Source organism: Macaca thibetana, chromosome 1 (genome assembly GCF_024542745.1).
Source record: "Macaca thibetana thibetana isolate TM-01 chromosome 1, ASM2454274v1, whole genome shotgun sequence".
NCBI classification, from domain to species: Eukaryota; Metazoa; Chordata; class Mammalia; order Primates; family Cercopithecidae; genus Macaca; species Macaca thibetana.
The window spans coordinates 38,495,878-38,508,100 of record NC_065578.1 but is presented as its reverse complement, the minus strand read 5'-3'; the positions used below and the strand labels follow the sequence as shown (position 1 = coordinate 38,508,100).

Below are 12,223 nucleotides of genomic sequence, written 5' to 3'. Positions count from 1 at the left end.
ATGACTTCTGCCTCTGGCCGACCTACTAGGCAGGCAAAGTAAAAATGATGGGCTGGCAAAAATGAGTATTTCCAAAATATTCACAGAAAAAACTCCAAGATGTACACTAAAAATGTTAACTTGTTAATTCTACCTGACTGGGTTATAATTTCTATTTTCCTTTTTGCGTTTTCAGGTTATTTTTGTAACTCCCCCACCGCCACCCAAAAAAGAAGCTATTACAATAAATGTTATAAAAATGTACAAACCCAATCTAAACAAATCAGGTGGAAAAATGAAATCCACTTCAAATATACAGAGGAATGTTTAGAAATTAATATATTACAACTTCCTAGATAGGAATTCTTTCCACATCATTCTATCTACATATTCTTTATATTTTTTATATTTACTTTATAGATATAAAAGATATACTTTTATATCTAATTTATATCTTTATATTCTTTATATCTACATATTCTTTGTATTTTCTTAATACAGCACCACACACATTTAATAAATGATTTTACTGATCCTGAAGGTAATGTTCCTGCAAGATAATAAACTATCCTTGACACTCAGTTTTTGCCTGACCATTTCTGATGATGGGCAACTATGTCTTAAGGTATTTTGCTCAACTATTAAGAAAACTCTCTGAAAATTTCTTGTTTATGAGCTAGAATAGTTTATTTAATCTTAGCTTTGCCTTCTGCAGGATCTATGGATGACAGCCTGTCCAAGGATTAGTTGTGTTTTTTTTTTTTTTTGGAGACAGGTTCTTGATGTCACCCAAGCTAGAATGCAGTGGCACCATCACCTCTCACTGCAGCCTCAACCCTCCAGGATCAGGTGAGCCTCCTACTTCAGCCTCCCAAGTAGCTAGGACTACAGGCGTGTGCCATCACACCTGGCTAATTTTTAGGTATTTTTGTAGAGATGGGGTCTTGCTATATTGCCCAGGCTGGTCTCAAACTCCTGGTGTTAAGCAATCCTCCTGCATCAGCCTCCCAAGTGCTGGAATTACAGGTGCGAGCCACCAGGTCTGGCCCTGTCCAAGAATTAGCATACACTTAGGTCCTTTAGCCATTCTTTATATAACCAAAATTACCCAATCCCATGCTAGAAGGCTTTTAGGAAATTAATGCTTCTCTCAAGATATTCACGTGTTTTATGTCCTTCTGTTCATTAATTTCCCAATGATAGGGTCATCTTTAGTGTTTCCACCATAAATCAGGCACGGGGCTTGGCACACACTTGCTCAATAACTATTCATTGAGTGAATGTGGTCAACAGGTTTATGTATATATTGCATGCTTGATCTGACCAGCAAAAAATACAGTGAAACTCTGTACTCATAAAAAATAATCTTTTTGGGCAAACACCTTCATCCCTAATCATCTTTCATTATTTTGTAGAGAAGAGAATTTGATCTTTGAGGATGAGTAGGAAGAGGTCATATAATTTACTTCTCTCCTGATTTCTAGTAAATTTCCTTGCATACTGCATTTACATTAGGAACCAAATTCCTTGTGGAGAATTATTAGTCATCGTCCCTACATGCCCTGTCCCCAATCTCTCAACTCCAAGACACCAACTCCAGCAAAATCTTGTTTTTAAGTAGAACACAAATTGATGATTAATATAGGACATAAAACCCACCACAGAGCAACAATGGCAGTAATGTCTTAACAGGTAAGGAATGAATAATTATATAAGCAAACAACAACAGAAACTTGTAACATCAATGCGACTCAACACGGACAGAATCAGTTCTGCAACTTCTGTTACAATACCCTGGTCTTCAAAAAATCTTCATATAAATGAGATGGCAATTATTATACATGCAATCAGTCAGTAAATTACTCAAACATGGGGATCATACACTGTACCTTTCTTTCTTCCATCTTACTGCTGACCGCATGCCACTTCTGCTCCAAAAGTGCTACACTCTGTTCTGTCTTGGAGCCAGACCCAGAGTCGTCACGGCTTAGAAGCATGAGTCTGCCCTTGTCAAGTAGTTGATTATAAGTCTCTTCCCTGGCTTTCAGCTGGGAATAGAGTTCCTACAAGAAAAGGCAGGAAAGATATCAATTATACCCATTCTCTGGAAGACACCTACATATAGATTCTGTAGCAGAGTCTGGGAAAGTCCAGGAAGAGATCATCTTGATTAAAAGCCATTCTTTTGGAATCAGTGCAAGTGCTGAGCTATAAGGGAATGAGACCCACCATACTTAATAATAAAAGTAGCTGTAATAAGGAAATACTAATTACTTAGAATTCATTTGTATTAAAATGTAAATATTAACATATTTTACTAAATAAAATAACAAGTGACAAATTAAAATGTTAAAATAATTTTATCACCCATAGAAGAAACACATTTTTTAAGGATTAGAGATCCCTCAAAAGACTCCAATAATCTATTTCCACTTTTCATGAAAAATTTGCCTAGAAATTATGTTGCTTTTGGTTCTAGCATGCATTCTTGAAATACTGTTAGTAACTATTTGATTTCCATAAACCTCCATTAAGTAGTTTCCTTCTTAAGTACAAACACATCTGTGTTATATATTTTTCTTCTTGATGCTGTCATCTTCAAGTCAATATATGTGTGCCAATAAAGCCGATTAACTCAAAATTTCCAGCTGACCCTTGCCTGTCACTACTGCTGCCTACTGTAAGGTATTAGAAGCCTGTAACAGGGAGCAATCCCCAAAGGTTATACTATATTTTTGGTAAAAATGCACTACTTTGTAGATTTCCAGATACATATTAATACATCACTATGAACTTGGAAGGGAGCTATTGAATATGGGATGCTTATACTCAATTAAAAAAAACTGCTATTACCATATGTGTATCAAGCTGTTCCCTAGCAGTTTCAGGAAGTCCTCCTGTGGGCTTAGATGCAGAAAGCTGGCTCTCCATTCTAGTAAGTTCCAAGAGGAAATCTTCAATTTCACTGTGGAAGCCCTGGGCCTTTTGAGAAAAAGATATAGAAAAAGATATGTCAACCACATCAGTAATCAATTCTCAGCTTCAAAAGTAAACTTTCCAAATGATATGAGGAATTTATCTTGAGGGAGGAATTCTGGGCTGCTCTCTGGCAAAGCTGTTCTGTTGCCAGATTAGCATGGGGCCAATATTATTGTTAGAATCTAGCAGAACCCTTTAGACCTCACTATAACATATTATAAATGCCTGACACAATCAGGTGAATTGACTATATGATTAAGGTACTCTTGAACAGGGAGAGACCTGACTTGATCTAACACAAAAAGGGAATCATACAAGTGAAGCTCTACTAACTTTGAATAGTGAATAAAAAGACTGAGCTACAAACGAATTCAAAAAAGAACTACCCAATCAAAAGCTGCTCTTTCCAGATAAATTACAGCACAGTATGAACCTTCCCCTCAAGACATAAGGGGTTCTTTGCTTTTCAAATTGATCTCCTCTCTCTTAGACAGGCTTTCTGTTATCTGTATAGCTCTTCCTACCTCACTTGGATGTCACATGTACCTGCTGCAGAGTTGACTGAAGCTGCTGCTCCCTCTCCTCTGTTTTCTGTAACACTGACTCCCAGCATTGGTTCATGGTTTCCAAACGGCTCCTTAAGCTGCTGGCATCATCTCCAGCACTGGATTCAAGAAGCTCATTGCCAGCTTTGTTGACTGTTTCCACTGTGGCTTGATGAGCCAAAACATCATTTTTTAGGACCTAAAAAATGTTGAACAACATAATTTATCTCCATGGATATCATCTAACTTGGTTCTCTAAGGTATACACAACATTCGAATGCTTCTGGTGGCAATATCTGGTCTCAATAGGGTTAGAGATGAAGAAATGAAAATACTTACATGGTGTTTTGCGAGCTCAACTTCAATGACTTTTGGGTCTCCACTTATTGGTCTCTGAGCATCTAACAACTCTTCAGTATGAGTCAGCCAACTCATTAGTTCCTCTAAGGCATGTTGGAACTGACCAAGGGCCAACAGAGCACCTTCTAGTTTGTGCTACTCAGGAAAAGACAGAAAGGGAACATTCATTAGGAAATTAGAAAAGAGCAGAGAGTAGTTCACTGATGTCATCTACCACCTGCCTTACCTGTCGGTGGGCAATTTTCTCACCCAGGTTCTCCCAGAGGTGTTTGAGTTCTGTCAGTGGTTCTCGTATAATGTCTCTGTCTGTCTCATCAGTAGCTTTCTTTAACATCAGTTCACCCTGGTGATTAAGCTTCTCCATCTCAATTTGCTGCTGGTAAACTTCGACTTTGAACTCCTGCCAAAGACACACTCAATGTTAACATCAAATCAAGTCTTTAAAAACTAAAATAAAACAACTCTTCTTCAAAAGCCATACCCAGATACAAACCTTCATTTCATTTAACTGATCTTTAACAGTATTGAGGTCCGTGCCAACAGGGGGCATGGTGCAGAGTTTAATCACAGTGTTATCTAGCCAGTCAAACATAGACTAGAACAAAAGACAAGTAAACAGTCAAAAACAACCAGAAGTATTTGGGAGAGAATGAACATTATCCCTGCTAACATAAGAAGACATAAATCAATCAAAGCACCTTGTGCTGTTTGTGATTTTAGGTAAGGGGCACAGATAAGGAATAATGATCTTTTTAATAATACAGTGATTTAACAATGGAGCCAACATTATCAAAATAATGTTCAAAATAAAGTACAATTTGGAAATGAACTAAATTTGAATAAAAGTTAAGATTTCTCAATCCCAGCTAGCAAGCTCATGGTGTTCTGAAGTAACTGTGCCAAACTGTGCTTGAAGATAACCTGGGTTTGGAACCTCTGGCAAGCAATGACTTTCACAGTAAGACCAGCTTCACAACATAGTTGAATGAGTCTATGATGAGCAGGGAACGATAAAAATGGCAGGAAGAGTAAGAATTCAGACAGATGTCACTACTTTTTTCACTACAAGTGGGGAACTTTGGCTAGATTTGTGGAAATAGCACTATCTTAGGTCTGCAGTCCTGTGAAGGTGATCCACTCTTGTGCTGAATTCTGAAAATGATAAAAATGACAAAAAACAGAACCTGTATTTCCTTGGTGGTCACCTACTGGCCTCTCACCTGAAGAGTGTCCTGATACTGCACAGCAGCTTGCATAGCATCCTCAAGTTTTTCTAGCCTCTCTTTCCATGTTTTGTTTAAGTTCTCCCAAGCATTATTCATCTAGGGGAAAAACATTCAATCACATTCTTCAATCAGTATCACTCTTCAGTCTGAGCCCACTAACGTTCTAACTGAATGCCTCATCCATTTCTCCACACCTCATCAATGCTCTTCCTCACTTCAGGCTTCTCAGTTTCTCCACAGGCAAAAATCAAATCTGCTCCAAGGATCCGAATAAACTCCAGCTCCTCATGCAGACCATCTGTCTCTTCCTTAATAGTCTACATGTAAATGAACAGAATATAAGCCAAAACAGAAAACAGAACAGAACTTACCAAACTTTGCAAATGTGATTTATACCCCATCAATAGCAGATGAGCAATGTAACTGTCAATTTCACTTATCTGGACGCTAAAGCTTCAGACTCTAAGTGGTTATTTTTCATATACACAAAATATGTATTACATATAGATATATGTATATATAAAATAGTATAGAAAAGGCACAGTGAGCTTCAATCATTTACCAAAGGTTCATCCCTTCCTGCCTCCAAAAAAATAGCCGGGTGTGGTGGCATATGACTGTAGTCCCAGCTACTAGGTAGGCTGAGATGGTTGGATTGCTTGAGCCTGGGAGGTGGAGGTTGCAGTGAGCCAAGATCGTGCCACTGCAATCCAGCCTGGGTTGCAGTGAGAGGCTGTCTCAAAAAAATAAAAATAAAAAATAAAAATAAAAAAAAAGAAAAAAAAGAAAAAAGCACCAAAAGACTAGAAAAAAGTATGTCAAAGTAACAACTGTTATCTCTAGATAATGAGTCCAAAAATCGATTTTTATTGTCTACCGTCTATTTTTCTACACTTAAGAAATGTAATATAATGAGCAGGTTTTTTTCAATTGGAGAATGTCTCAACTTAAAAAGAAACTTTAGGCCTGGAGCAGTGGCTCACACCTGTAATCCCAGCACTTTGGGAGGCCGAGGTGGGTGGATCATCTGAGGTCAGGAGTTTGGAACCAGCTGGTCAATATGGGGGGGAACCCCCCCCGCCCGTCTCTACTAAAAATACAAAAATTAGCCAGGCATAGTGGTGCATGCCTGTAATCCCAGCTACTCAGGAGGTTGAGGCAGGAGAACCGCTTGAACCCGGGAGGCGGAGGTTGCAGTGAGCCAAGATCATGCAATTGCATTCCAGCCTGGGTGACAAGAGCAAAAAACAAAAACAAAAACAGAAACCTTTAAGGTGCTCAGCCTGGCTAAGCTATTAACATACCTCACTTTGATTTGATAAAGTGCTTTTTCTAGAGGACAGACACCTAAGAGAAAAGGTTTTGTTTCCTTCTTACCTCAGCAGCTTCAACCTGTTGTTTGATGATGGAAGGATCAATGCCTGGGCTTTCCAAGTCATGGACAATATCCTGGGTGTCTTTGATGGTGGTCAGGAGAGCTGCCATGTCATACCAGAACTTCTCCGCTAATTCAAGGACATCAAGAAATTTGATTTCTCGCTCTTCAGCCCGAGCTTTGATGTCCTCCCAGAAGAATACCATTTGATCCAATTTATCCTGGATTTCTGAGCAGGTTAAAAAAAGAGATATGAATAGAACTTCCCTAAGAGCCTGAAATTGGTCTCTTCAGAAATTCCATCTAACTCTGACCTTTTCAACGAAACTATCTTTAAAAAAAAAAATGCTAAGCATTTATAACTAAAGGATAATTTTCTATTTTAGTTTTACTATTCTTTCTTTCTTTTCTTTTCTTTTTTGAGACGGAGTCTCGCTCTTGTCACCCAGACTGGAGTGCAGTGGTGCAATCTCGGCTCACTGCAACCTCTGCCTCCGGGTTCCAGAGATTCTCCTGCCTCAGGCCTCCCAAGTAGCTAGGATTACAGGCATGCGCCACCATGCCCGGCTAATTTTTATATTTTTAGTAGAGTCGGGGTTTCACCATGTTGGCCAGGCTGGTCTCAAATTCCTGACCTCAGGTGATCCACCCGCTTTGCCCTCCCAAAGTGCTTGGATTATCAGCATGAGCCACCGCACCCGGCCTATTATTTCTTTCTTTCTTTCTGTTTTTTTTTTTAAAGAGAGGGAATTTCACTCTGTCACCCAGGCTGGAGTGCAGCGGCGTGATCTTGGCTCACTTGCCTCCCAGGTTCAAGTGATTCTTCCACCTCAGCCTCCTGAATGGTTGAGGTTTCAGGCGCACACCACCACGCCCAGCCAATTTTTGTATTTTTACAAAATTTTGCTATGTTGGCCAGGCTGGTGTCGAACTCCTGGCCTTGAGTGATTTGCCCACCTCAGCCTCCCAAAGTGCTGGGGTTACAGGCATGAGCCACTGCGGGTGGCCCTGGCCTATTTCTACACTAGTGTTTTCCTCTTACATTGGTCTCCCACATAAAGGGATTACAGAAGTAATCCAGAAATGAGCTATCACCTACTATAAAGGTAGTGCTAGGATACAAAACCCCTAACTTACAAAAGGGCTGAGATGAGAACTCTGTTTCCAATGTTCTGTGTTAAACTTGTATGTTTCCCATGGAAAGTGTTACAAAAGGTAGCTATGTTCTACCCACTACTGATACCGTAGTTTACTCACGTTAGGGGTTAAAGGAGCTTTTGTTTCCTGGCCTGGGAATCTAACTACCAATTGTAACCTTGTTTCAATGGGGAAATGTGTTCTGAATTCCAAATGATTTTCCAATGACTTTCTGGAATACTCATTACTGGGGACTGCCTTTACATTCAAAGAAATAAATAAATCTGGTGGGATGCTGAAAATAACCACAGCCTAGAATTTATTCTGTTGATTTTTAAAAATAATGACAGTCATCAAGCACCTTTTGCAGCCAGATCCTTGTCTGCTCCCTGAGATCGTCCAATGAGCTCCTCTCCACGGCGCTTCAAAGCCTCAAAGGATGGCTGCAGTTTTTCTAGCTCCACGGTGGCACTCTTATTGTCACTGATGCACTCTCTGATCTTGTCTACTTCAGCAGGGATCAGTGGTGGCATACGTAGGCGAGAGGAAAGATTCTCCAGTGTCTCCAACATAGGCTCAATTTTATCATGAAACTAAACAAATGTTGGAACATTACCATCACAGCATACCTCATCACTCTTCTTGGGGAAATGTTAAGGAATAAGGACAAGATATTGTCCTAGTACTGTTTAGGATAACCTGTGCTCAGTCTAGCCCAATGGCTGTTAAGTGTTGAGTTTGGTTAAGAAACTGTTTTGGGCCAGGGGCAGTGGCTCACACCTGTGTGTGTGAGGGGCAGTGGCTCACACCTGTGTGTGTGAGGGGCAGTGGCTCACACCTGTGTGGCTCACTCCCAGCACCTTGGGAGGCTGAGGTGTGTGGATCACCTGAGGTCAGGAGTTCGAGACCAGCCTGGCCAACATGGTGAAACTCTGTCCCTAATAAAAATACAAAAAATTAGCCGGCCTTGGTGGTGTGCGCCTGTAGTCCCAGCTACTAGGGAGGCTGAGGCACGAATCACTTGAACCTGGGGGGCAGAGGTTGCAGTGAGCTGAGATTGTGCCACTGCACTCCAGCCTGGGTGACAGAGTAAGACTCTGTCTCAAACAAAACAAAACAAAACAAAAAAACACAAAAAAACTACAAAACTGTTTTGGGCATAGTACACCAGAACTGGCCCATTAGAAAAAAAAAAAAAAAGCCAATATTTATTTTAAGACTCTAAATATATGAATATACTAGAAACCAATTCAAATCTTTAGTGCTGCCACAATATTTCTCCTATTCCAACTCATGTAACAAAAAAGGGACAAGACTATGAAACTGCTGAGAGTCAGTATGTCAACATCTGAGATGACAGTTGCATGCAACAGACTAGACCAACAAGTTAGATGCCCTCCACCAGCTGTGTAAATGGATGGGGAACTTAATATGCTACACGACTTGTAGTTTAAAAGTATCATGGCATGCAATTTAATGACCCACCTTATGGAACAATAAGAGGAAAAAATGTTGGAATAATTTAAGGTAATTAAGGAAGACCAAATCTAACCTTGTTCTTAAAGAATTATTACTGTCCCAGTTTTCTGGTACTTTGAAGAACATGACTACAACTGAAAAGTTCTCATTAAAATTTGATGCAGAGAGGGGAGAAAAGAGAGCAAAACAGATAAGCTTGCCTCCTAAGAAAAAATCTATCTCAAACCAACTCTGGTTTTAGTTAGAGAAAGGCTTATCAATTTCAAGTGTCCTATAGAAAAAACATGGTGGGACTCCTTTTAACAAAATCACTTCCCATCACTCTCTCACGTCTAGGTTCCACCCCAGATGAAACTGACATAATAAACTGCACTAATTAAATTTATTCCACTAAAGTTAAGGGAAATTCCCTTATAGGTAATGACCTCAATTTTCAGCATTATAAGAACACCCTAGTCCCAATGGGGATGGGTACCTTACCTCTGTAATCTGTAATGGTGGGCGCGGTCAACACAACAATGAAATGTGACGATGTGGGGAAGACAGGAGCAGGCAGCAACAACACAAAGTAACACATTCCACAATGTGAGTGAGAGATGGGACGGAAGGTGGGGGGAGAAACTTGAGTAAGTACAAATATTAACCAAGAATATTGACTAAACATAGGAATAAAATACCCAGACATGACAACAGTACCACTAAGAGTAATATATTAGTTGAAAGTATGTAGTTACATGCTTTAAACCCCTCTGCTGGTTTATGCTTCTCTTTGGCTCTTACTACTCCCTACTCAAGCATCTTAAATATGAGTTAGCTGGTTGCTTAAGAAAACTAATGTGCTGTTGCTCTAAAGCTAAAAAGTAACAGGTTCAACAAGTACTTTTTTGAGGCAGTCACTGCTTTTGAATCTGCAAGGTAGATTTATCCAAAATCATGTGCTAAAGGATCATCACAACATAAAGTTTTCAGAGAAACCATCAACAGACAATATATACCAGCCAAGATGCATTTCACTCTCCTCAGAATGTCAGTATGCCAATGTTCCTTGGAATAAAAATGCAGATAGGCTAAGCTTTCTGTTCTATATACCAATCAAGTATTAACATGCTGGTCTGGACATTGCTGAGCACAGAGGCATACCCGATACAGAGACCTCTTGTTTAGAACAGCAGACAGTTGAAGGTTATGAGTGTCAGACACACACATACCTGTGCGGACTGGGACACGGCCTCATCCAGAGCCAGGGCTCGCTGGCGCACCTCCTCCTTTATTTGGGCATACATGTTTTCTGCTTTCTGGTATTTTTCTTCCACCATTTCCCCTTCCTCGGGGTTTAATTCCTTTAGTTGTGGGCCTATCTTTAGTAGTTTGTCAATATGAGGTTTGTGTTCAGCAATAGATTCCCTTAATTGCTAGGTAAAAAAATAATTAAACCATAATGAATACTTTTATACCAGTTCACTTACTTTGTTCAGAGCTAATATCAACTTTAAGAGGAACAAACAAAATTGTTAAAAACCAGCAAGGCCCAGCATCTCACCATTTGTGCAGGAACAGAAAAACACCTAAATCTTAGGTTCTGACTCTACCCAATTCTCTTAATTTTTAAAAGTCAGTTCTGATGTCTCATCACCCTAGCAGCCTTCCTGGAAACATCCTCTCTTCTCTTCCCCTACCACCTGTGTCATACAAGTCTACTCCACACTCTTCTGTAATCATAAGTACTTCTATGTACTCTATTTTACTCTACATGGTTTAATAATTGTCTACCTCCCCAGACTGAGATACCAAGCTGGATAAGCTATGAATAGCAACATTTTTGGCAATCCAACCACTCCTTGACTTTACTGTTGGCTAAGTCTAGTTTATATCCTTCCACTTATAGGAATAGCAATAAGCACAAGCCATAAACCAGAAATAAACATTTTAAAGTGTCATTAACTATACAGAGCAAATGCCTTCTGACATTACCTCATGGCTTTCACTCCAGTTGGTGCCTAAGTAGAAAGTACCATCCAACCACACCTTGAGTGTAACAACATGCTACTATCCCCGGAAATATTTTAAATTCCATTGAGTTTTAGTGAGTTGTTTCTTTAGCTCTGTCATTCCAAGGTTCTCGATATCTCTATAATCTTAGTGTTTAATCAATTGATATTAAACAACAAAGGAAATAATTCAGATTATATATTATGAAAGGAATTCTAACTGATTAAGAATTAACTTCATAACACAGAACTTGCACCTATAGACACTAAGAAATGTTGTTTTTAAATAAATTATAGAGACCATTTTAGAGCAATAAAATGAAATTTGGCATGCTCCTTACCCTCATTTCCTCTTGTTGCTGCCTGAGCTGCTCATGATCAATGGCTGGAGGGGGTAACTGTGCTATTAGTGCCCGAGTTTCCTCAATCCAGGGGCTGAGCTCTTCGTAAGTTTCCCAAAACTGGTTTACTAAGACCTGGGCCCGCTCTAGGCGGGCATAACGCTCTGAATTGAGTAGGCTAATGGCTTCATATTGCTGTATTAGAGACTCTGTCTTTTCCTATGTGAGTAAAAAAAAAAAAAAAAAGTTTAAGTATTACTATTATAAACTCTTAAGAAAAAAAGTAGGTATATATACATTAAAAAGTCTAAAAGAATACACAAATAAATTATTTTAAAATATGAATAAAGATTAGAAGTGATTTTTATTTTCTTCTTTATACTTACCTGAAATTTTCTAATTTTCCTATCATACATATATTTTATTTCTAATTTTTAAAAGATAAAAGTTTAAAAGGCAGTAAAATAGTGTAAGAAAAACACAGCAAATTTTCTGAAATTTTCTAATTTTCCTATCATACATATATTTTATTTCTAATTTTTAAAAGATAAAAGTTTAAAAGGCAGTAAAATAGTGTAAGAAAAACACAGCAAATTTAATCTTTCAGTAATGACACACAACCTTAGATATAGCATTATTATTATTATATATGTTTTTGAGACAGTGTCTCACTTTGTCACCAAGGCTGGAGTGCAGTGGCGTGATCTCGGCTCACTGCAACCTCCGCCTCCTGGGTTCAAGGGATTCTCCTGCTTCAGCTTCCCGAGTAGCTGGGATTACAGGTTCCCGCCGCCAGGTCCAGCTAATTTTTGTA

The 12,223-nt window shown here is 39.1% G+C and overlaps 2 protein-coding genes across 27 annotated transcripts in view; one reads left to right on the top strand and one right to left on the bottom strand.

Annotated features, from left to right (window-relative positions):
• Positions 1–12,223, top strand: part of MYCBP (MYC binding protein) — a 657,065-nt gene that overhangs the window by 53,163 nt on the left and 591,679 nt on the right. The window lies entirely within an intron of this gene.
• Positions 1–12,223, bottom strand: part of MACF1 (microtubule actin crosslinking factor 1) — a 387,658-nt gene that overhangs the window by 41,786 nt on the left and 333,649 nt on the right. For all 26 annotated transcript variants that reach the window (XM_050797094.1, XM_050797116.1, XM_050797098.1 and 23 more), the window contains 12 exons: positions 11,410–11,628; positions 10,289–10,492; positions 7,963–8,194; positions 6,467–6,693; positions 5,284–5,406; positions 5,084–5,185; positions 4,357–4,458; positions 4,090–4,263; positions 3,843–3,998; positions 3,505–3,702; positions 2,833–2,961; positions 1,869–2,042 (listed from right to left, as the gene is read on the bottom strand). In XM_050797094.1, the coding sequence (XP_050653051.1) occupies positions 1,869–2,042; positions 2,833–2,961; positions 3,505–3,702; positions 3,843–3,998; positions 4,090–4,263; positions 4,357–4,458; positions 5,084–5,185; positions 5,284–5,406; positions 6,467–6,693; positions 7,963–8,194; positions 10,289–10,492; positions 11,410–11,628 (2,040 nt within the window). The remainder of the gene's footprint in view (positions 1–1,868; positions 2,043–2,832; positions 2,962–3,504; positions 3,703–3,842; positions 3,999–4,089; positions 4,264–4,356; positions 4,459–5,083; positions 5,186–5,283; positions 5,407–6,466; positions 6,694–7,962; positions 8,195–10,288; positions 10,493–11,409; positions 11,629–12,223) is intronic.